We start from the raw sequence: 25,876 nt of genomic DNA on the forward strand, positions 1-25,876 counted from the left end.
ATCTCTGAACAGCTGTTAAAGGCTAAAGTTCTGTCTTTAGCTTATGCAAGAAATCATTAGAGATCAAAATCATCCTTTTGACATTGTGAGTTTATATTCTGCAAAGCAAAAACTGCAGTAAAGGTAGTGAATGATACTACAATGGTTCTTTACTAAAAGAGGACATTACTACTTCCAATATTTTTTTAAGAAAATGGACAAAATGAAAGAGGTGCGCTTCCCTCACATATCCAGTGGGGTGTGTGATGGGATGTAGGATGAAGCAGAATCCCTTTTTCAGTTTCCAGTAATCTCCCTGGATGAGATTCCAAAATGTGCCAGTACCCAACCTTGACAAGGATTAGAGCCAACAGAAGTTTAGAGAATTTAAATCAAAGATGATTAAAGATTTAACTTGGCAATACGGAAAGATAGCTAAATGATACTGAACGAGAGCTACGTGGTGGTAGATTAGTTTCTGGTGTATGTTGGAGCGATTTAACTGGGACTAAGAAATGTCATTTTCTGCTAGGGTAGAGTCTGGTCATTACTGTGCAATGCAATGTATGTTATGCTATTCTTATGAATGAAAATTATTTTATTCCAGGGAAAGCTTATTAGAAAACGATACTGTTTATTATTTTAAACAAGTGTATTTTTATGGATAGAAGAAATACCCCTCTATAAAGCACAATAACATGTGATGAAAGGAATGGATTTCTACCACTAATATATTTTATCCCTCCTTCTCTTCTATAGGTTGCCCAGGAATGTGGGACAATATTACATGCTGGAAACCTGCAAGTGTGGGTGAAATTGTCTTTGTCAAGTGTCCTGCACTGTTCAGATTTATCATCTCTGAAGACGGTAACGTATTTTGTCTTTGTTCTTTGCCTCTGTCTGGTAAAGCTGCATGGCCAGCAGGAGTGTAAAACCTCACTTAGATACTCAATATAAAGGGAAATCAAAAACTCTACAGAGGCCTGGAGTTGGGCTTCAGTTTAAAAAAACACTCTAGAAAACCAGTATGTTTGTGTGTAGATATGTGTGTGTGTGCAGGGGTGGGAGGGAATATGTGAAAAAAGCCTTCACAGACTATACAGCATGAAAATATCACCAGTTCTATTGTTAAAGGGGATGTTCTGTCCTTGGTTCTCCACTGAAATCAATGAGACATGAAAATGTGTTTGGGTCTTGGATAACTAATCATCACAATTCAAACCTATTTTAGAAAATAACTAAAACTCACACCTGGGTTCTGCTCATGTCTAAGGAGAACGTAGGCATGAGATGAACAATGTGAAGAACCTAGGGAAGAGACAGCGGGAATTAAAGATTCCTGGAGAGATGCAGAAGCTCCATCATGCTTTTCTGTGGTCTGTAGAAATGAGACATCACCATCCTTCTGCCCCTTGTAGCTGGCACCAGCAACCAAGCAAGCAAATGAAAGATCAAAAATTCGGTTTTGTTTCCAGCATGCATTGCTGCCTAACAGAATTGTCCCTTGTCTTGCAAAAAATACTGCAGATGGTCAGCTAGGCTCATGCATTTTCTCTTTTCTCTCTTTTTGCTACCACTTTAAGCTTGCACTAGGAGTCCCATGTGCTCACCATGCTTGGTAACCAAACCCTATCAGATCCCAGGACAACCTGCCTTAGTAGTGGTAACTCTAGGTATTTGACATAGTTATTAATAACACTTAGTGCATTTTAATGGGAAGTCTCTGTGCAAGCTACTATTTACATGATACCAAAATCCTCCTGTCCTTTCTTGATTTTTTTAACCTTTGAAATGCATGAAAATTTGCCAGGTAAAAATGAGAGTGTGTGGATAGGAGGAAATAACTATTAAGTTGTTCACAGCAGATAAATAGTTTGATTAGATCTTCTCTTGACATTCTCTTTTTTTTCCTTTTTTTTTTTTTCATGATTCCATTAAATGATATTCCCAGGTGAATGACTGGGAGTCTAAGTCAGCCCATCAGTATTAACAACAGGCCTTTGCTGATAATTAACACGGTTTGTCCATCTCCTCCCAGCACCCATCTAGGCTACTGTAGATCACTTAATTAGCACTGTCCATTGAGTAAGAAGTTCATCATTTTCCCCCGGGATCCTTTTCCCAAAGATTATTTTCCCAATGAATTATTCATTTACAGTCTTGAGTGCAAAATCCACCTTCTCTGCATTGCCACACGGAGAGCACAATTTGTGGGAGACAGTACGTTTTCCACACACAGCTCCAGGAATGCTGAAATCCTCACCTTTAAACACATCCATCTGAACTCATCCAGACATTGAAGCAAGTGCCAATGCTCTTGTGAAATGGAGAAGAATTTAAAGATGATCATTACCTCATCTAAATTTCCCCATATGAAACTCAAATGTTTTCTCTATATAAGTCCTCTAGACTCCATCTGTAGTCGGTGGAAAGAGACCCACAGAAGGCAATTTATGTTATTGCAAGAGACATGAGGTGAATCGTACCTTGGAGACACCTCTCTTTATCCAGCAAGTACGGAGGGCAATTCACTTAAACTAGGCACCTAATTTTTGAACGGGGAAAGACAAGTCCCTCTTTAAATTATCAGGTATGAAAATATAATTACTACTGTAATTCTATGTGCTTTAATTATAGCCAGTATAATTAAACATAATCTTTACTGCTGTAATGGTTCAGTATTGCCTCAGTGGGTACAATGGCACTTACTGAGCCATCCACGTTTAGCGACAATAGAAAAAAACAACACATCAGCATCCAGTAGAGTTTGTATCCAGCAAGCGTAAGGAAATATTCTTCCCTATCTCAGAGTTGGATTTTTTTTTTTTTTTTAATTCTCCATGGCCTTGTAATCAATTTTTGTCGACTACTTCTCATTCAGCCTGATTGTCAAACCAATTCCGGTCATAATTTGGGCAGAATATACACTCAACCAAAAGTTTTTGCTCTCTAGTTATCAGTGATGTTTGCAGCCTGCAGGCAAAATACTTTTATGTTATTTATCGCACATCAGCAGATGGCTGATATAATGTCATCTTCTGATATAACTGCAGGAAGCCCTGCTCCTCCTACAGCACTTGTCCGAATTTCCGTTAGGACCCATCCTTTTTGGTGGCTTGTAACCTACATCCCTTACATGCCCTTAAGCTACAGTGCGTTAACACATGGTGACATAACATAACACGACCCGTTTCCCTCCCTCCCTGCCTGGTTTGGACGCGATGCTCAGAGGTATTGCTAGTTTGGTACTACGGAGAGTGGTGCCAGGCACACCTCCAGTGGAGGAAACCTCCCCCACCGCCAACCTGTCCACACACCTCTGCCCTGGACCTTTCAACCATTCTTCATTTCAAGAGCTGTCTCTGATGCTTCTATTTATATCCCACGCAAATATGGTGCCTTTTCACTTTTACTGATGAAATTTCTTTTCCACGGTGCTATCATTTCTGAAGTAATTAAAGCTACGAGGGCTCTTGAGAAATCATCTAACCCATATCCCACCTCAAAGACAAGGTTAGCTTGATACAATCTATTCCAGCACTTAACCAACCTGTTACCTGTTAATGGGAAAGACTATTTTATTTTTTTAAATACAAAGTAATATAGGTTTTAGAAAAATAAGAAAAATATTTATATAAAATGCTCTACTATAACTAGAGATATATAAAATAAAGGCCTGAAATAATATTTTTAAATTACTTGCCAAGGATTTCCAGACCTGTTCGCCTACTGTACTTCACGTTTGACCTGTAGCAGGGTGATAGTATGACCTAGTGTAAACATATGTCCTGCTTGCTTTATCTCTTTACAAGATCCCTAACAAAAGTGACAGCTGTTACCTCTTGTAGTGCAGGATTCGAGGGGTTTCTGGACATCTGTTCAGTAGGAGCAAAACCAAGATTCATAATTCATTAGATAAACAAATAAACATTTAATCTGTAGTAGTTTGAAATCTCTACAGATCCAGCTGGATTTGCACTTGTGACCCCAAGGTGGAAATATCTACATCCACAATCACTCTCCTGGGTGAATCAGCATGAGTTTTCACTATCGTTGCTGCAAATTTTAATTAGCTGAGTATATCTGTTTCAATGAGGGCTTAATGAAAAAAGTCACATTTTATGACGGTTTCCTAAATAAAGGGTTACTAGATAACTAAAATATTTATAAGACATGGATAATCACATTTTATAGATTGTATAGTATTTATAGTATCCTCTGGCTGCTGCTATGTTTCTAGAGCATGTAACTAGGCTAGGCATTATCACTAATATTTATTAATAACATATTCATTCTTAATACAGAAAAATTTTTATATGACCATAAATAATTTTTACAAACAGTAACAATAACTTTAAATTATACTTTTAAAAATTTTGCCCTATGAAATGCTGAAGCACTTGTAGCTGCAGCTGCTTGTATAAGAACAGGCAAACCATATGATGTTTTAAAGAGGGGGTAGGAGTTATGCCACTTGGTTTTGGATATCTAAAAGTTATATAACAGTTCAGTGTAAGTCTGAACTGTTCACATGGATTTCTGGTTCTGTAAATGGGAAACAATGGGTACTTGTAGAAGATTTTCCTCTGACCTCTCTCAAATGCTTGTCTTGAGGTGAATGAAACACTCGAGGGGGCTGTTTGTTTTATGAATTTCAGAAAGGAATTTGGCTGCCTTGACTTGGATGTCTGATTTCCATATGCAGTAAAATAAAATTTAAAAAAAGAGACATTGCAAAATAAAAATTAACCAATGAAACTGTCATCTGGAGAGATGCTTTGTTGAAAAATTATCTATGGATTTAGCTAAAAATACCAGCTGTTTCTGGTTTTAATTTGAAAATATACTCTGCTCTAACCTTCACTGAATTGAACTGAAGAGTAACATTTGAACTGCTGTCAACGTCATACAGAAAGCCTAATGTTAAATCCCATGCTGCGTGGTTGGTGACCCTTCCTTGTAAAATTTCATTTCACCTCTGCTCCCCCAAAATCACCAGAATTTTTCATTTCCTTTCAGACGCAGACTGTGAACAAAAAGATCATTCTCAAAATCTCTCCACATGAAAAAAATACTTTAGATCCTGAGTCTTTTCAAATCTAGTAGGTTAAGGAATTACAGTAGCTCTCCTTCTGGAGAGTTCCTAATTATTAATTTATTTTCCTCTATATCATTCATTTCTTTGATTGATATCCATCAGTTCACAATTTTATTTGCACCGAGAACTATGACTTCCATGCTGTCGCTGTTGCTTATTATGCTTTCTCCAGTGCCTCCCCAGTACCAATTCCAGAGACAACCACTCTAGAATGCAGAATATTTAAAACATTCTAAGATATCTTTGCAAAGGAGAAAAAAAAAAAAAAAAGGCAAGTCAAGCTGTGATGTTGCATTTCAGTATGACATAGCAAGAACTAGAGATGACCCCAGCACAGTGATCTGCACTCCCAGCTGGAAAATCTTCTCTTTTTTATTATTTCTCCCTTTTTTTCCCAGACAGAGGTGATACAGTTTGGCAGTGAAACTACAGAAGCTGTGCTTTTCTTTCTTTGCCCTGCACAGCTGAGATATTCTGGAACCTATAAAGCCACATTACTCAAATGGACTGTTGAAAGAAACCCAACAGTCAGATCAGAAATGAGCATATTTTTAGATCTTTGGTTTGCAGTAAAAACTAATACAAATGACAATAGGCAATTTCTGAGCGTTGCCATATGCTCCACATTGAGAAAATGCTTTCATTCACAAATCAAAATAATAAATATGATTAGCTCTTACTGAATCTTCCAGCAATTCAAAATGTTTATCTAGTGCTCAGTCTAGGACATTAGCTGCTACACCCAAAAGAGCATTATTACAAAGCATGTTTTACTATGTGAGACAAAGAAAATATACATAATTTTTACCGAAGACATAGAATGTACCCTATTGTTGATACCAGAATCAAGGGGTCCTAATTAAAAAAAAAGTGGAATAAAGAATGTATCCAGGTATTACAGAGTTTAAGAGGGATTTATATCGTGTGTTTACGTGTTTGAACCAAAACGTTTGGTTTGCTGCTACTCTGGAAGTTATATGACTTCTGTGCTCAGCCAGCAAGCTTTATTGTCCCTGAGAACAAGAAATTGAAAATAGTGTATTAATGACCCCTTAAAAACACTGGGAGAGCTCAAATATTTTGTCCTAAGAGCAGCAAGCCTCATATAGTCTACACTAGAGATATCATGGGTGGACAATGGGATTTATGAATGCAGGGTTAATTGGATTTTGGAAGCCATCTGTGGCTTTTTTCTTCAGTCTGAGTTTGGATGTTATCCCTAGTCAAATAGAGTAAGATGACAAGAGAAGAGTTAATGAGGGGGAAACGATACTACACGTTCATAAGTGGAAAGCCCTCCTGTGTCATTTCTGGGGAAACAGTCTTGGTTAAGTCTTTAAGTGCTGACTGTGTACCACTGTGAAAATGGTACATAACCCAAAACCGGGTGAAAAACCAGTAAACATCATTGTCTTCCCAAGGTGAAAGCTGTTGAGAATATTTGCAAGTTACAGTTTCTATTAGTCTGGGTTATGTATTGACATTTTTTATACAGACAAAAGGAAAAGTGACTGTTAAAGATCAGGAGCCTTCTAAACAACAAAATGCATCTGGAAGATTGTACACTTATTTCTACTGCAGTAGAAAATACAGGATTTCTTTGCTGCTAGCTGAAATTAAAGTCACTGTTGCAGCAGACTGCAACTGGAAACTGCATTTGCCTGTCAAACAGGCAAGGCAAAAGATCAATGCAGAAGTCTAGATTTCTCTTCAAGTATATCTCACCCCTGGTGGGCATTTCAACATCCTGCATGAAAACTGAGGGAAGAAAAACATTGGAACCAAGGAGTAGTCTCTGAAAAACAGACATGATCCATCCCATAGCATTTCCATCATGGGAATAGTAATGAGCCATCAGAGCTTAATTAGTCTTTGAAACAACCACACCTCTGTGCATACCTTAGTTTCATCCTTGACTTTATATAAGATCCTACGTAGCATTCAGAAGCAAGTTCAATGCGAGCATATCTATACCAGCTAAAAGTTGTGGACAGCTTTCAAAGTTGTCTGCAGATTGCGTATGTGTTATTGTTGCTTAGCGTTCAGCAAGTCCCAGAAAGAAAAGTGCCATGAAGAAGGGGTACAAGAGACCTATCAAGTGTCGATGGTACAAATAATAATTCTTGCCAATAACCAAGATAATAGTGCTTACTAGATAACAAGTCCTTTCCTGATGGTTTTCGTTCCTAGGCTTTCCACAGGCAGTAAAGACATGGGATTACTTCAGCTTTTCCAAAGCGAGGAGGACAAGTTGTAATTAAGCATGCCTCCTCGGTCTCAGCATCACAAAGTCTATCTGCAATGGAGAGGGAAATGGGAGGAAAACATCGCCATCAACAAATAGTAACTGTATCTACATTTTCAGTCAGGTAGTTATGGCCTCATAGATGCTTTTTACAGGAAGAGGACATTTTATGGCCTTTCCCACCAAATTATGGGGACATAAGACTCTGTGCCTCTGATACTCAAACATAAAACATGACCAGGAACATTTCAGCTAAAGATCAAGTCCTTGGTCCTTTGCAAGATGACATCCTGCAGTGGCCAGGGGAAAGCTGTAATGCGGTTCAAGACCATTGTCAATATGATCTGAAAGCTGATTTGGCCTTGGAAAATAAAAAAAGTCATGCTCCTCTGGGAAGCATGCAAGGCTGGAACGTGCTGAGAGCTGCTGAGTGGTTTGGAGAACACCTGGACAGCAAAAGGTAATACATTGAAGTATCACTGTGGGTGCAACTTGGGCAGATGTTGCAACCTTTACTAGCAGTCTTTGCTCTATTCTTGTTTCTCCTCTTGACTCAGCTGAGAAAGGAGTTCCATCTGATTGCAAGATTTTAGGTGTGATGGGCACAGATTCAGTCTTGCCTTTAAGCAAGTGACTCAATATGCTTTCTTCTGTGTTATTTCAATTATTCAGTTTTTTTCTCTGAAATATGATCCTTGCCCTCTTTGGAGCTGGGAGACCCTTCAATAGTATTTGCATTGATCTTGCACTCTGATGGATGCTCCGGTGACAGCCAGCCTCATAGCAAGGATACACATACTGTTTTGATGATGCCTAGCAGTTGCTATGGTGACCTCAGTCCACTGCTCGTTTCATAGCCTTTGATAAGAAAGAGAAAGAAAAGAAGAAAGTCATAATCTCCCTTACATGTTAGTGATCATATCTGTAGATCAGTCCTGCCTCAGACAGCCCTATATACTATGGTCTTTGTGTTCTCCATATGGATCTCATTGTTATTCTCCCGTGATGTCCAGCCATGATTCACTGGGTCTTCTTGTCTCTATGTCATGAAACCACGCACCCTGAAATTAGTATGGGATATAAGAAGAAAGGACTCGTACCTAACTTCCATCACTGCCTTTACTGCAATGTTTGGCACAAACCACTGGGTAACAAAGAATTTGCAGAAGCTAGTTCTTCTCATCATGGTAGATGTCTAACATCTGGAAGTGCCAGTCCCTTTGCCCTTTATGGGAGGAGACTTAAAGACAAGATGAACTTATCTTCAGGTGGGTGAATTGGATGGAATGAATTTGCCCCACAGGATCATCTTAAGCACCTGTTCTTTTTCAAACAACCAAACATGAACCAGGCTTCCTAATCTTAGCCTTAATTTTCCTCTGCCTCAGTTTTTCTGTTTTCTAAATGCAGTGATCAATTCCTCTTAGTTTCGTTCTGTCTCTGCATGAGGACTATGCTCACAAAACCCTGTCACCAGGCAAACAGCAATATACAGTAAACGCCGAGTTACCAGTGACTTTCAATCCGTAGTTTGAAGTATTGTCTACAGGACATGAAGCTGGAGAGACAAAAAACCCTGGAAAGCGTGGAGGGAAGCACTTAGCTTAGGGAAAGGTGTAGGAACCTGTAAAGCCGTGACCTTGCCTGGCTGCCACTTTCTACAGACCCTGTTAATGAGGTTGTGAAGACCTACCATCTGATTCGGGATCACTTTCCCCCCAGAAAAAAGAGCCACAATGACGGAACAGGGATGGTTAGGTAGTGTGCATGTGGGATCGTGTGTGCCCGGGCACAGGACGGGGCAGAGGGCATTAGAAGCAGCAGGCAGAGTATGCGAGTGGTAGCTGTGCTCAGAAAGCCCCAGAAAAGCTGCTAAGTAGGCTGCTGCTCCCGGCTGCGGCTTTGCCAGCCGGCTGAACAGATTGCTGGTGCATAAGAGCAGCGTGTAGCAATAGGGAAGGGAGGGAAAAGGCACAGTGTGGTGGATGCTGTGGGTTGGGCGTGAGAGCTCGCTGATTTATTTCTTATTTTTAAATTAAATGTTAAACTTCCAGTCAGTGCTATATAAAACATGAAAAAAACTAATTCCTGCCTAACCAGCTCATTATCCACGTAGCTGGAGAGCATGATAACAAGTGATTGTAGGAAATATGATGTAGGAAATGTTTTCCATAACCTCTCTCTGCCCCCGTTTTGGCGCTTTCTGAAGGGACAGAATTAATATGCAGTAAAAACAGTGCGAGTTTTTATGCGAGCTTTGCACATTGATCTCAATGCTGTCAAAAGCCAACCTTTTGGATTACTTATGTGGACCAGTCCTCCATCCCATGATACCGAGATGGGAACAACAGTAATAAGGGAAAAGTGTGGGCAAGCCGTTTCAAGACAGAATAGTTTTGGAAGCCTTTCATTCCTCCTCCTGCCACTAAGAAGAGACAAATGCTGGAAGAAAAGGGTTAAATGCAAGTTGTGCTCAGATAAACAAATCTATGGGAGATAAAGCAGTTGCCATGCCAGCTGACACCGAAAGCAGCCAGCACAAATTTGGCACCGAGGAGATGATCTAAAAGGCTGCACTGAGCTCAGGCTCATCGTACGCAGGCTGATTCTTGGCTTTAGCTTTGCCAGTCCTGTGGACTTTAAATCAGAAGCAACAATTGCTTGCATCAAATTTCTCATCTGTTGGAGGATAGTGAGGAGGTAGGTATGTTTTCTGGGGCTCAGCAAATGAAAACCAAGGATAAAAGTCTGACAAATGTGCAGGAAAAGGGCATGAAAGATCTGAGTCTCTGCCACTAACTCTATGGGTAGCCTTTGGCAAGTCCTTTGATTTTTTTTTTCCCCCTTGTCTATGTAGAAAATCGAAATAAGCAATATTTTATGTGTTTAGTTTCTCTGTTTAGTCTTTGGAACTGATAATTCAGTGTTCTGATGGATCTTCTCTAGGTTTTCTAAGTAGTATTGCAAATAATCTCTAATTAATAATGACAGTTAAAGCACCAATGGAAGATTTGCTTCCCAAAGGGTGACAACTACCTGTTCAGTCTGGTCAAATAGCGAGTAACGCTATCTCTCAATATACTGGATAAACCATCCTTTGTCAAGGATAACTTTAGCTTTCTGAGGAGTTCATTGACTAATGTGAGCAATTATTGATTTTAAAAATGGTGTTCTAAGGCACTGTTTAATAGCTGTTGTTGGGTCCCTCTTTCTGCAGTTTAGGCTGTGCTATTATTTAACTAGATGTGAGGAGTACAGGTGACAATGTAAGTCATGACTGTAATCCTTCAATTAAAATCCTGAAAAACAGGTTTCCAGTCAAAATGCAGATGAAAAGCGTATTTTATTTATTCTTCATTCCTGGGAGACTAATGTATTTCATCTAGTCTGTTGCATCTTGCCAGTTTCAGGGCTTTCTCTGCTTCATAGGTGAAGTCTGAAGCACCAATGTCTCATTGTTTATGTCCTAAGAGTAAGGCAATGAGAGGACTCATGTGAAAGTCCAGGCAACAAGGTGCCCTACAACTTTTCCCATTACATCACTGACACCAGAGTAAATTTCACAGAATCACAGAATCACTAAGGTTGGAAAGGACCTTCAAGATCATCAAGTCCAACCATTAATCCAGCACCACTATGTCCCCTAAACCGTGTCCTGAAGTGCCACATCCACACGTTTTTTGAATACTTCCAGAGATGGTGACTCAAATTTGATGAGGTCTCTCTAGAGTCAAAAAGGCACTCGGGTGAAAAAAACCCAAAACAACCACACACAAAAATAGTTTCAGGGTAATAGGTTGAAAAACGAGAGGGACTGCCCTATGTCTGGACTTCCTCCAACTCCAGCTCAAGTGCAAGCTCCCTGTATGTGTAGACATGTTAAATGTCAAGCACAGAAATAATCCACATGAACTCCATCGCACTCTCATACACGAGAGCAAACATAGCCATTGGCACAGCTATCTGTCACGTAAACATCCATATTCTGCTGCAGAGTACATAAAAATATGGTGTCAGAGAGAAGGGCAGGAACAGAACGTAGGAATTTAAAGCCAGACGGTGGCTGTATGTTCCGTCATTGAGTGCTTATATCTATATATGCATACACACAGAAATATAATTGTGTAGGTATGTATATTATCCAAACACTTATTAGATGAATTTCAACTTTTCGTTGTAATTCAGGGCATCATGTTCAGTGTATAGCTAATTGACTTTCCAGTAGCTTAACTTATTAATGAAAATTAGGTCGATGGATCAAGCCTAAAAGCCTGTAGAGTAAAAGGTTGTACTGGAACTTTCTTCAGTACACTAGAAAGGACTCAAATGTAGAAAAATATGTTAATAAAAGGCAGGTTTGCTCCTACAGCAATCAGAAAATTAACATTGTCAAAAATGTTAATCCCTTCATAATGTCCGAAAGCAGTTAAAATGCAGTTGTGATTCAGGTGTATTAAAAATATTAATATAAAAAGCCTTTTCATTTTGCAAACCTACATTAATATAATGTTTTAACTGTTATTATTGATGTCATGAAATTCAAAATGAACTAAAATTTAATATTTCATTATTGTTGTGACCAACTATTACCTATATTTAAAGTGAAATAATGGTTATTTTTATTTCTTCTTTTTTTAGATTATTGGAATAAAATAGTGAAATTTAAAACATTTATATTTAAAAACCAGATATTTTTCTGATCAGTGTTATATACCAGGATGCCAGGAGCATCAGGCTTCAGTCTACTTACCACCGCCCTGGTCTACCTCCAACAACAATTCTAGAAAGCTTATAATATCACATTTGAGGATTTAATCCACACTGTACAACTGATAAACTAAAACTGGATTTTAACGAGTCAAAAAGTTTTTTTGATTTTTTTTACAGCTTCTTATTCTGTGGGTCAGGCTGTTGAGTGAGGTGACCTCATGTAAGGAACCAGTTCCATTATGAGCTACTGATTTGAGTGGCAGCAGGCTATGAAAGACACTGATCAAGGAACAGTGCCTTGCTCTTTGTTCCTCTGTCTAATAAAACCACAGGTAAAAGTTCCCACAGGTTATCCTGCAGTTGGTATTCAGGTTTTAGCAACTTTTGCATCTATATCTGAGCTGTATCACTGATAATAAACCTGGCTTTTGGTAAGCTCAGGAGGGAAACAGGTCTGTCCAAAATACTTTGTGGAGGCATCCCTGTTAATCTGCCAAGCATCTGGAGGACAGCCATAGCCCTTCTGCAGCATTTGGTAATTTCGTCTGATGCAGCAGGTTGGATGATCTTTGCTGGAAAATGTTTGCTGGGAGCATTGGTGATGTCTCTTCAGAGTTAGTACACCTACCCAATATTTGCAACTATCCAACAATTCTCATATGCGAAATCTTGAAGGCAGCTGGAGTTGGGCAGAGAAGCCAGGAGACCAAGGGTGTGCTCATCATGGCTTTTAGGATTAACCCTCCAGAGTAACTGGTGGGTTGAATGTGTAGGTCTGATGTTGAATACATCCATTGAAAGACACAGTACAGCCTACCTGATGCTTCAGCTTAGTTTTATAGACTGCCACCATCACTTTCACACTAAATCCTCTGGTTTCTATCTTAAACAATCAAAAAGCACATCTGATTTATTTTAGGAGAGACGAATCAATGAATTTAAAATTATTATATGATAAGCGATTTGAAAAAGTATAAAATATAAACTGCATTTTATGCTGCGTTGAAAAGACTTTTTTTACTATTTTGTTTTCTTAGATGCTGTCTTTTTCCTTTCCCATAGGATCAAAATGAATCTTTGTTTGGATTTCACTTTTAATAAAAACCCTCTCATACAGATTGGTGAATGGCTTTTCCAATCCCTCGTTAAGATTTGACCATATGTTCAGAGCTAAAGAAGAACAACCCGAAGCCCTGTGGTTACTCCAGGGGACACAGAACTAAGCTAATCTAAATATTTAACCTGCCGTGGTGGTCAACGAAACGTTGGAAACTTTTTTCACTGGCCGGTGGGCCACCGGCAGAGCTGCTTGCAGGCAGCCTCGTCGGAGCCTCGGTGTCCCTGTGCATGACGCAGCAGCACCACTCGGTGGCTTAAGGCCGCTCCTCTCTGTGCATCCCCCAACACCGAGTTGGAGGCAAAGTCCACCGAGGATTCCGGAAAGTCTGACTTCAGTGCAATTCGGGCGAAGTACTTAACAGGGCGGGTGGGAGGTTGGTTTGAGATAATCCCAACGTTATATTTTTGAAGGACAAAAGAAAGGAAAAAACCAAATTCTTAATGCAAACGCCAACTTTTATGATTTTCCATTGTAACATTTGTATTTTTGGTATACAAATCAGCGTGGATTTTCGCACAATATTTTGGGAAATGTGTGGGTCTGTCTTCTTTCAGAACCCTCTCCCCCTAAAAAAAAAAAAGGAAAAAAAGGAAAAAAAAACCAACAAAAAAGCTCTCTAATCTCTCTTTCATGTCCTCTCTAGAGTTTGATGAAACTCCACAATAACCAGAGATTTAACAATACAATGCAATCGACCATCTTCTGAAAACCACTTTCCAGCCATAATGACACAGTACTGATTATGAAAAAAGGAAATTTTCTTGCAGTTCTTCTGTGGGCACTGCTACATCCACTCCTCTTACGGGAAGCAAACTCTTATCAAGATCAAATTAATTATTTTTATTCTTCTAATTTCAGGTTGGGAAGTAGATAACTTGGGGCAAACCCATGCAGGTAAGAACCAGTTGTCCTGACTACCTCCTATGTACTTCTGTTATCAAAAACTGTATGTAGAGCACATGATAATATCTGATTATTTTAAAATTATTTGGTATCAACCATCATGATAATGAATACATGTAGTTCATTGTAACACTGATAAAATGTGAAAGTAAAAATCTGGTAAGTTTCTAAAAATCAATGTGATCTAACCTAAAACCACAAAATTAAAGTGTCCTACTTAAAACCAATTTATTTTTGCTTTTTGTCATTGATGGATGGAGATAATTTTTCCTGAATTCTGTAAAAACTGAACATACTTAAATAGCTATGCATTATAAATATAAATTTCTAATTATATAATATCTGACTTTTATATTTTATAATAAAATTGGTCCTAGTTTGAGTGTATGCGGTTTTAGTTATGTTCTCGCTGCTTGCAGTAGCAATTTTTTAATTTTATAGGTTCAGCTTTGATTTAAACTCACAAGTAAAACTGTGTTTACTTCCTGAAAAGACAGACTCAAGTATGTGTTGCCCTTGGGCCTGATCCAAACAAATAAAAATCAATTGGATTCTATTCACTGATTTCCACAGAGACCAGTTTGGGTCCTAATAGAAAACACAATCAAAACAATTTCATACCAAATTTCCACTTTTATAGGTGATTATGACCTGCTGGAAAGCACAGCCCAGTCTCCCCTAGGTAAGAAACAAAATCATGGAATGTTTCTCTTCTAATTTTAACCCTGTTAAAAAGGAAGCTTTAAGATTTTTCTCCTGCCATTTAGGTATTATTTTTTAATCAGTTCTAATTAAAAATGACACATTTTCTGGTGTGTTATATTTAACATTATTATGAAAATGTATTCCTCCGCTATTGAGCCTTGCAATCTAGCAAGTATGTTATTATAAATTATATCTATCTGCTTAACAGTAATTACTAAATGGTGTTAAGGAAAGTCAACACCGTGATTCAGTGGTTGTTTTCCATAGAAAACTAGGGATGAATGTGCAAAAGTAATTTACCAAAATTTGCCAAGCAATGCAATGTTCTGAAATGAATGCTGTGATTAAATACATATATTCTGCTGCATGGATGGCATAAAAATAAGGTCACTGCTAGTGTTATGAGCCACTTGACTAAACTGCTCCAAGAAAGTGAAGAAGCACAACCTTAATTAAAAAAAAACCATCTTGGAAATTTCCATCAGTTTTGGTCAAGGTACAGCTCAAACTCCCAAAACTGTAATGGTTCGATAAATGGAAACAGTTCTATTGTGCTGAAGAGGAATAAGTGCAGCCAGCAGCTCAGCTCTAATTTTTCATCCAGGTCACTGAGCTCTGGCAAGAGTAACGGTGCTTAAAAAGAGCACCCCAGGGGTCATCCCACCTTAGGCAGCCTCAGTAACAAAGTGAGTGTCAAGAGGCTCTTTCCTCTCCCACTCCCAGCTCTTGTTCCCCAATACGGTTTTAAGGCTTTTGACTGTCAGCGAAAGCCATTTAGGAGCTGGTCATTATATGAGATTCGCCACACAATTAGGGTAAAAAAAGAGGAAAAGAGAACGAGGTTTTCTCTGAGCCAGTTTTGAGCCTCCTTGCAAACACTTGCTTTAGAGCAAGGTTTTAAACTGGGACTGGAACAAATAGTAGGCAGAGGTATGTAAGAAGCTCTGAAAAAGGTTTGAAGTTTTCCACTGAAGCCACACTGGGAATCTGGAGATGTAAATGAACTTTTTGCTGTGAAGACAGAGACGGGGAAGAGATTCCCACTCTCTCTTTCCTTTGTTTTCCTACAGACCCTTCTCAGAAAGTCACTCTGACATCAGAGTTTAGGCTTGAAGATAAGTGAGTGGGATACATGTTATCTGACTGTAGGAGAACAATCCAGCTGCTTCACCATAGACATATAATATCCTACAGTATTAATAAAATAATAATTTTACATTTCCTACAGTATCCTGCTTGGCTTCCAGCAGCTGCTCAAAAAACTTATGTTAGCCTTGTGTTTTCTTGCCAGTACCATGCAGATGCCTCAGGTATAGATCATCTTAAATAACACAAAGTGCCTACCTCTATTTAAGCCCTGGACTTAACCTTTAGCCATCCGAAGTATAGTTGTCTACGTTGAAGCTGTATTCCCTAGATGGTTTTCAGAGTTAATGGAGAGAAATGGACACTTAGCTGACCCCTGGTTTTGGTACCCACTTAAGAATGAGATCTTTGGTGGCCTGGAGGCACTGACTATGTTAGTTAAATCTTTTTTGCTGTCCGGTGACCAGTTGTAGTAGTAGACATCCATAGGTGCCTATTGTAGAACTGGCTCATTAAAGATGTAATTAAACTTTCAAGATGCCATTAAAGTCTTCTATGGATGGACAGATAAATGGTAACCCCAGCGGTACTGTGAGGTTTTCTTTGGTCAGGTACCAAGGGGAGGGAGGGTATCCCCTGGGGTTTGCTTCAGCATTGTCACATTCCTAACTGTACTTGACATAGGGGACATCAGTAGAAATTGCACTGAAGATGGCTGGTCTGAACCTTTTCCTCATTATTATGATGCCTGCGGCTTTGATGAAAATGAAACAGAGTCCGATAACCAGGTGGGAATTAATCTTATAATTAAAAAAAATTAAGGTAGGAACAGCAGGCTGCTTTTTGTCCAGCCTCTGGTCATGTTCTGATTTGATGGTGTTTAGAATGAAACAATCAGATATTTATGGGCATAAAAATGTGAAAAGCAAGATTTAAATTCTTCCTAGCCCTGTACTGAGTATTTCCAGAATATGAGTGTTTACTGTTGATACAGCTTGTAACTTGTAGAAGCACGTGTTAACCCCCCAGTTCTTCCCCTGTTGACTAAAGAATCCCTTAGCCAGCTGCTGTTTTTTTCCACAGATACATGCACAATGGTCAAAGAAATCTAGACAGCCTTTGCTAGCCCACTGACAAATAAGATTCGCAGTGTGCAGACCCAAGAGTACACCAGACATAGAGCGATGCTCTAATATAGAGTGAGATCTCAGGGGAACCAAGAGCAGAAAACAACCAGGCTGTTCAAGAAACAAATCCTGCCTATTGTTGCCCCTGCACGTTTACAGGGTGAGGAAGATGTGACCGTAGATGAACCATTTAACGTGTGTTGTTTGCTTCCCAAGGATTACTACTATCTATCTGTGAAGGCTCTGTACACAGTGGGCTACAGTACTTCTCTTGTTTCCCTCACCACCGCCATGGTTATCCTGTGTCGTTTCAGGTGAGTCAGGACATGAGCAGTGAGCTGCTCAGTCACTGGAGGAAAGAGGCTGGAGCTCATTGGCCCAAAACAATGTTTAAGCTTTTATCTCACTAGATGTAGAGTAAGAGGGAGAGAACCCTTTAACAGAATTGTTGCCCCAGCTTGGATACACTCCAGTAGTCACATTTCAGTAGATTGTAGACTGCAGACTGCAGTAGCTGCGTTAGGCCACCTCTATTTTATGCTACCCTGCATGCTTTTACAGGAAAATCCCCAAATCCTCCTCTTGGTCAGATTTAGGGTCAGTATTATTCATACTCTTGACTTTCAGATGTTGCTATTCTTATCACCAAGGCGCTAAGAGCTCTTGGCCATGTGTGCTGTTTCCACAAAAGAAAAGTCTTTTTTTTCTTTTTCTTCTTTTCCTCTCCCTTGCTCTTTCCTCTCTAGGAAGCTTCACTGCACTCGAAATTTTATCCACATGAACCTCTTTGTTTCTTTCATCCTACGTGCAATATCTGTATTCATTAAAGATGGGGTTCTTTATGCTGAACAGGATGGCAACCACTGTTTTATCTCAACGGTAAGTAGAACCAAAACCAAAATCTTTTCCTTTATTTTGTTTCAGCGTGAGACAACAAAAAACAGTGAGGCAGGCAGCAGTCTGTTGGGTATCATAGGCTGAGAAGCTATTGGGGGAGCGAGTAATTGGTGGTAAACTTCCCTCCAGGTTCACAGCAAAACTGTGGATGGTATGGTCTCAAGATGCCATCAGTGTCCAGCAGTCTGTCCTTTAAGACAAACCTACAAGTTTCAGTTTCTGACCCTACTCAGGTTGTTTCTCCCTTTCACAGATCTGCATAGTGATAGGTGGGATGAGAGCAGACACATCAGCTTCTTTCATCTAAAGGTCTGTGTTTTCTCCAGAGCCTTACCTTTTCTGGATGTCAAGAGAGTCATGTGTAGAGAGGGTGACCGTTCAGACATAGAAAGTATCTCACAGTCTCAAAAAATCATTAGTATTAGCTACATGTTTGTCTCTGAAGTGTGTGGTTTCATGGAAAGCAGTCCATTTCACAGATACACTTAGCTATATATTGCATGTAAATCACAATTCCTTTCACATTTAAGGCTAGTATTTGATTTAATAAATCAGCTCACTGGGTGTAATTATGATAGAATTACAGTGAGTTCCCAAACTGAGATCTCCTTTATCCATTCAGTTATGAGCTAAATTCGCTATGAAGTGCAGCTGTGTAGTTTCTTAGTCAGCCTTTTCTTTGTCACTGAAAATGGATTTCCTTTTAATTCTTCTCCATGGTAAAGCTGAAGTCATGCTAGATCAGTAGTTTTTTCACACCACTCTTTTAATAGTGGCATCTGCCTCTTTGTTTTGAAATACTTGAAGTGTAAAACATGTTATAATCAGCCATCTAAAGACCAAATCTTCAGCCCTGGTAGAGCTTCCATGAAGAAACTCAAGATCTGGTGATTTAAACATATTGGTTGTAGACTTGTCCCAGAGAGTGGAGTGCAAGTGGGAGCCAGTTAAAATTGTTAGCCTCCAACTGCCCCAGTCAGGATCTTCCAGTTTTTACACAGATTCTGCTCTGATTTGTTGAAAAGTCCTACTTGTGTAGGACTAAGATGTCTCACTGGGATGCAACACTGGAAAGAGGAGTGTGTCCTTCTCTCACAGAGTCTGAGTAGAGCTCGGTTTCCACCTGAGGCTTTTATCATAGAAACACAGAACCATAGAATCATGGAGGTTGGAAAAGACTTTTAAGTTCATCGAGTCCAACTGTAAACTTAACACTGCCAAGCCCACCACTAAACCATGTCCCTAAGTACCACCTCTACGCGTCTTTTAAATATCCCCAGGGATGGTGACTCCACCACTTCCCTGGGCAGCCTGTTCCAATGCTTGACAACCCTTTCAGTGAAGACATTTTTCTTCATATCCAGCCTAAACCTCCCCTGGGGCAACTTGAGGTCATTTCCCCTGGTCTTATCACTTGTTACTTGGAGAAGAGACCGACACCCACCTCGCTACAACCTCCTTTCAGGTAGTTGTAGAGAGCAATAAAGTCTCCTCTCAGCCTCCTTTTCTCCAGGCTAAACAACACCAGTTCCTTCTTTTTTTCCTTTTTCTTTTGTCCACTGCTTTTCACCCCAGTAAATGAATGAAAGCTTCTACCATTTTTTACAGTAAATCACTCTGCTTTCTTTACACTTACACCTACTTCCATTTTCTGTCCCTGACTGACACCACCTGCAAATGGCAAGGAAGTACAATTCCCAGCTGCACACAGGAGGGTGCATCCTTTCTGATCCCACTCTCAGGGTTTTCCACAATCATCCTGCCATTTTACATCCTTCTTTAGGTTTCTCAATACGCAACTGGATTCTTTTCTTCTCTGCACTTAATTCTTGGAAGGGGGCTTCAATCTAGCAATTAGCATCCATTGGTGATGTGAACTCCCACTAACGCAAGACGTTCTTAAGCTGTCCGCAGACACTTGTCGACCACCTCCCACTGGTAAAATTGGTTACCTGTACTTTCAAGCTTCACTCTCTAAGTGGCACCTCACATTCTTCTGATATTTTTAAAACTTTACTGTTAGAAGTGTCTAATATCAGACCCAGCTGTGTTCCTTTCCTCTAAGAGATTTAGAGAGGTTGAAAGAATTTTCTTTATCTCTTAGGCAGAAACAACATGAAAATAACTTTGTTTTTCTTGCTTCTCTGCAGGTGGAATGCAAAGCAGTGATGGTGTTTTTTCACTACTGTGTCATGTCCAACTACTTCTGGCTTTTCATTGAGGGACTGTACCTTTTCACTTTATTGGTAGAAACCTTTTTCCCAGAGAGGAGATATTTCTACTGGTACACTATTATTGGCTGGGGTACGTGGCATTTCTTGTCTAGATTGTGTCTCAGTGTGCAAGACGACTCCACAAACCATCTAATATTTCCGCAAAGGGTTTCAAAGTATAGTTTTAGTCTTTGTGTAGAAGTACCACTGCAGACCGAACTGTATTGAGATTTTTGCCTGGATAGACTGGAACTGAAATATGGAGGACACCACATCTCTTGCAGAGATGTAGTCCACAACTGAGAATTGAGAATCATATCATACAAGATATGATCTTAATGCCAAGTTCTTCAGCTTAATCAAATCTGCAATGCTAAGTCTAGTCCATTTTCTAAGACTTTATTTATGCCTTTCTTCCAGATAATAGCTAAATTGAAAACATATCTAAAGGGTATCCACATATGCTCATCATACCTGGGTGAAAAATGGAAAGTTGTAATAAGAAGAATCAAGATTTGTTTCAGAAAGACCAGTTGTATGATGATAACCAGTGTAATCATTTTTCATGCTAGCTTTCTGGAGATAAATTGATTCCTGTAACATGTTAATTCAAGCAGTTCTTTGTTGACGTTTTTGTGCAGAAGTCAGATGGTGAATGCAGAAGAGTACATTAATATTAAATATATTCTAAGAAGGCTAAGCTCAATTTTTGTATTTAAACAAACATACATCTGAAATAATCTGGAAATAATCCTGTATATTTATTTGTAAAGTCTACATATAAACCATATGGCTTAAACTATTATCCTTTGAAAAAAACATCCTCATGTAACCCAAACCTTCGAGAAATCCACAGCTAGGTTTGTTTTTTCCCTCCTGAGGCAGCTGTATATACACAAATTCATATTTTCTGGCAAAGACTCCCCACAGTAGGAGAAAAGGTACAGTGAAGAAAGAACAAGAAACCAGAAATAACCCATGGCATATAAAGACTATTAGAAAAGGCTGGCTGTTGGAAAAGGATGTTCAAAGGATGTTGTTCCCCTTGTGCTATCCACATATGTATATAGTCACATTATAACTGAGATATAAGACTGTTTTCGAAGACAACTTGGGGGTTATGTACCTGAAAATGTGTCAATTATAAAAGAAAACAATGTGTAAATCTCCACAATCTGAACATAAATCAGAAGTTGGGTTCCTTTAATTACGTTTGCACAAATTTCATATCTGTAGGTTTGTCTGAATGTGAGAAAATTGCAATACAGTGTATTAACTGAACATTTTTTTAAAAAAGAACCGGTTTCTGTGGTGAAAGAGCTACCCAGATGGATTGATTCTATAATGAAACCTCAGAATATTTGGTCTTGAGTTGAATACCATAAATAAGATCTAGATGTTCAGTATCAATAATATCCATTAATAACACTAGGAAAATCTCCATGGCTTTGGTTTTGTTTTATTTTTTAAAATACAATATTTTCTCAGCTCCTGTGTATTTCAACTTGAATAGCAGCTCCCCTGACCTGGTAGGAGCAATTGGCATTTGCAAGAATAGAAGCACTTCCAGAGTCTGGGTGCAAGTCATCGAGGGCTAAAGCAGCCCCTCAGCTCAGAGCTGATGGGCAGGGAGTTGCATTGAAGCAGCAATAAGCAAGAGCTCAGCATTTTGCAGCATCTGGCTGTTTGTTTCTTAAAATGTGCTGAGCACACCAGCGTCCTCATTTGATTAACGAGAACTACATATGGCTGTGTCGATCCAGACAATTTTTTCCTCTTAAATATGCAATATGCTGGTAACTCCCCTGGATAGACTGCTGTCTTCCTGAGATCTCTCCTAATGCCTGCTCCTTACTCAGGGCAGAAACACAGTCAGAAGAATAGCTCTCTTCGCAGCCTTTGGGGCTCGTCTGTTTTCACAGAATCACAGAATCACAGAATCACTAGGTTGGAAAGGACCTTTAAGATCATCAAGTCCAACCATTAATCCAGAACCACCATGTCCCCTAAACCATGTCCTGAAGCGCCACATCCACACGTTTTTTGAACACTTCCAGGGATGGCGACTCCACCACCTCCCTGGGCAGCCTGTTCCAATGCCTGACCACCCTCTCAGTGAAGAAATTTTTCCTAATATCCAATCTGAACCTCCCCTGGCGCAACTTGAGGCCATGACGTTTCTAACGTTTCATAACGTTTTCTAACGTTACTCAGAAGCTGAAAAGAAAGTGATGAAGATATATATAACTTTTGATGCAAAGAAAAGTCAGTATATGTATATTCATACAGCAGAAGGTTAAAAACTCCAAGATGATCTGAAACGTGCCTTTTGAATGATATTTTTATGGCACATTTAGTCTAATTCTGCCTTCCTGCCCGTGTTTCAGACTTGGAACACTATTCATTTCATCAAAACTTATATAGTGCACATCGGTGCAAACTAGATAGCACATTAGACCCATGACTGATATTTAGAGATTATTTTTATTATTGTGCATCTGTTAAGTGCACAAAGCTCTCAATGTTTTCTAAGTATTCTCAGGTGAGAAAAGCAGACCTCAATTTAAATTAAATACACATGATTTCTTCCCCCCAAAAGCCTGTCACTTTATTTCTTTTTATCATTTACCTTTCACAAATTTCTCTGTGTGTTTTTTTAAAGGAGGAGGGCTTCATCAGTCATCTAGGTCTAACAGGGGTATTTTTATTTCTGATAGCAGGAATATGAGATTTGACAGAGACCCACTTAAGTGGATTCAGTCAAATGACTAATTAATGTGACAGCAACACAGCCTTGCAAAATATATGAAACATAATTGTTCCTGTCAACTTCTGGCAGTCTCGTTCACCACTGCAAGCTGGGGTTATGAAGGTCCTTGTTTTGTTTGCTTTTTAGCACTTTAACTTTCCAGTGGTGTCTGAATAGATGTAGGCTGTTTCCTAGTCAAACATTTTATTTGCCATAAAATGGAGATCCAACTTACCCAGAGCTTTCTTGCAAAACTGTGTCATTTTATAAAAATATTTTCACTGAAAAACCACACTTCAGTGTTTTCAGAAAGGAAAATAAATCCAGTTTTCTCAGTGGATTCTTCCTGTTCTGATTTAATTTGTGTTTTACATGCATTTTATAAAGAGTAAAGAAATGTCTGAGAGATTAAATTCTTGTTCCCAATATTCTTTTGGGGGTTGGTTGCTGGGTTTTTTTCATGGAAAAAAATGAAACATTCCTGTGAGGAAAGGAAAACTATCCTCTACCGATTTATTTTGGTTGAATAAGTGAAACAAAATCACTTGTTTACAGAATAACAGAGAAAATGTAATACATGCAAATCGTTTACAACAAACCCACATTAGCATACATAGAATACAATAATGCCATTGCAGCTCAACATCTGCCACTCCGCAATTATTGCATAATTACAGTAGCTCTAGACACGGAAGCTGATGTCACTGCTTTTATTTTGTACAGACTGTGTTTTACTGTTAATGCAAGAAGATGCAGTACAATAACTTTGAGCAATAATGACCTGAAACAGCATCATTCTTTCCTGTTATCAGCTTTGCTTCTGCAATCCCACCAAGACTAACCCATCTTCTGACTGAGATAGATGTTTCTAGAGCTCTGAATTAATGTAATGTATTGCATTGTTTCGTGCATGAGTGCTATTAGGAAGTAAAACCTCAGCGGAGAGGTTGCAGGAAGTACTCGTTGCTGAGTACTAAATGATATCACCATCTTATCTTCTGCAGGTACCCCAACAATTTGTGTCACTGTCTGGGCAGTGCTGAGGCTTCACTTTGATGATACCGGGTAGGTATTGCCGCGTGGGAAATCATTTGAAGTGCATTTAGCACGACTGCAAGGATGAGACAGAAATACAACAATCAGAGGACGTGACTAATTTCTCCTTCCATTTCTGACATTGATTAGTGTATGCAAGTAGTTTAGTTGACCATCCAGTGGTCAACCTAGAGTGTTTTCGTGTTCAACTGCATAAGTAGCCATAGCTCGATGTTTATGTCCCCGTTGCGCTGGTAAATTCATAAAAGAATACAGGTAGGCATCTACCCTGTAAACACACAGTGGGGCCAGTGGCCCTCCCTTCCCGGCTCAGTTTAATGAGTGGAGTCCAGAATATGGTCTATCTCAGCTTAAAAGAGATGTGAGGTGAATCACACCTGTGATTGTCTTCTCTCCAACCGAATATGAAGGAAGACAAAGGTGGTGAGCTCAGCTGTAGAGATTGTTGCAGATACCTCTGATGCGATGAGTGAAATCTGCACAAGGCATTGCTGAGCTTTGGTTTACAAAGGCAATTAGGAATTTAGCTTCCCCTTGGAGAGTTTTTTCGACGAATCTAGTCAGAGAGATGAGTACAGGTGAGACAGAAATCTGCATCCTGTCTTCTGTGTGAAAAAAAAAGAGGAAACTGAATAATTTCAGTAAAAATTCAAGAGGGTAGATTCCACCCAAATGGTCTCTTTCAGTAAGGAAAAATCCTGCAAATATCCTGTATCCTTCTCCAAAGGACCAGAAAGAAAGGCTGCTCCCAGAGATGGTCCTGCACAACTCAGTAGTCAGTAGATTGACTGGTCTGATAGACCAGCACACGTAGCTGGTAGGAACGGAGATGTACGTACACCTTGAAAACACAAACTTAGCAATGTTTTTTCATGACAACTATGTTTGAAGTTGGTGGAATGTTAGAAAAATGCTGGGAATGAGGGAGACTGAAAAAAATTTGGAAAATACAGCAGTGGTTCTTTGAAAACCTTGACCTGAGTGAAAGGCGTCATTAAGTCCCATTTCCAAGAGATTTAGGCTTATGTTTTAATTTTGCCTTATACTCGAGATACCTGGATCCAAAACTTGCACAAGGCTCAGTGCTCTGTCAGGTTCTCTTCGTCCTTTTTCCTTCATGCTCTTTTTGGAAAGTGCATAAAGCCCTTCCTCCAATGGGGATGCCAGTGCTTTGGACCCAATGTTCTATTTTGACATTAAGACAAATGAAATCATTTATTTCCATGCAAAACAAGCCAGAAACCCCTGTTGTGTCATTATTATGGTTACAACACTGGTCCTAAATGCATTAATTTCTCTTAGGAGTCACAACAGTCCTTGCATTTTGCTGGTAGGGGGAACGTCTCACAGAAGAAAAAAAACCAAAAAACCCCCTTTCCTTTCTTTTAGTTAGAGAAGCTATTTAGCATGCAACACGTTTAGAGAGATTCTAGCTGAGCGTCTCAGTGGTTACCTTTTAAAAATCAGTGAGCATTGTTCTGGGGGTGGGGGAGAAGCCAGCATGAGCCTGAAAACATTGCAGAAATTACTGAACTGGGAAACTTTAGTCGCAAAGGCATGGACTAAAATACAGACTGAGTCCGAGTCTCCTCCTGCTTGCTCCTTATAGCGCTGGCAGAGCTCCCTTGACTTCAGCTCCTGATTCATATCACCGTAAGTGACAGGTTTGTGAAGATAAATGCAACTGTCTGAAGATAAATGCAACTTATCCAGAGCTGTGCTACTGAATTAAATGGAGTTATTCCAGATGTACACCAGGGATGTAACAGAGATCAGACTCTGGCCTTTTCAAATGGAAATCACATCCCTCCCCCAGCCCACTGGCTCTCTTCCCTTCATCCCTCCTAAAAAAGAGTCCTGTGTGTCTGACCTCCACTTTAGCAACGCATTTGAAAGAAGTTAGGGAGCCTGTGTACGTAGGACAGCTTGTTGGCTGATGCTACAGACTTTTCTGTTGTGCATTGCTTTTTTTTCCTTCTGGCCATGTT

The 25,876-nt window shown here is 39.4% G+C and overlaps 1 protein-coding gene across 3 annotated transcripts in view; it reads left to right on the top strand.

Annotated features, from left to right (window-relative positions):
• Positions 1 to 25,876, top strand: part of ADCYAP1R1 (ADCYAP receptor type I) — a gene marked incomplete at its 5' end in the record, with an annotated part of 110,533 nt that overhangs the window by 54,148 nt on the left and 30,509 nt on the right. For all 3 annotated transcript variants that reach the window (XM_081996295.1, XM_081996296.1, XM_081996297.1), the window contains 8 exons: positions 739 to 846; positions 14,011 to 14,046; positions 14,696 to 14,737; positions 16,531 to 16,634; positions 17,190 to 17,287; positions 17,720 to 17,852; positions 20,021 to 20,174; positions 23,837 to 23,897. In XM_081996295.1, the coding sequence (XP_081852421.1) occupies positions 739 to 846; positions 14,011 to 14,046; positions 14,696 to 14,737; positions 16,531 to 16,634; positions 17,190 to 17,287; positions 17,720 to 17,852; positions 20,021 to 20,174; positions 23,837 to 23,897 (736 nt within the window). The remainder of the gene's footprint in view (positions 1 to 738; positions 847 to 14,010; positions 14,047 to 14,695; positions 14,738 to 16,530; positions 16,635 to 17,189; positions 17,288 to 17,719; positions 17,853 to 20,020; positions 20,175 to 23,836; positions 23,898 to 25,876) is intronic.

Source organism: Phaethon aethereus (genome assembly GCF_964289735.1).
Source record: "Phaethon aethereus genome assembly, chromosome: 2".
NCBI lineage: Eukaryota > Metazoa > Chordata > Aves > Phaethontiformes > Phaethontidae > Phaethon > Phaethon aethereus.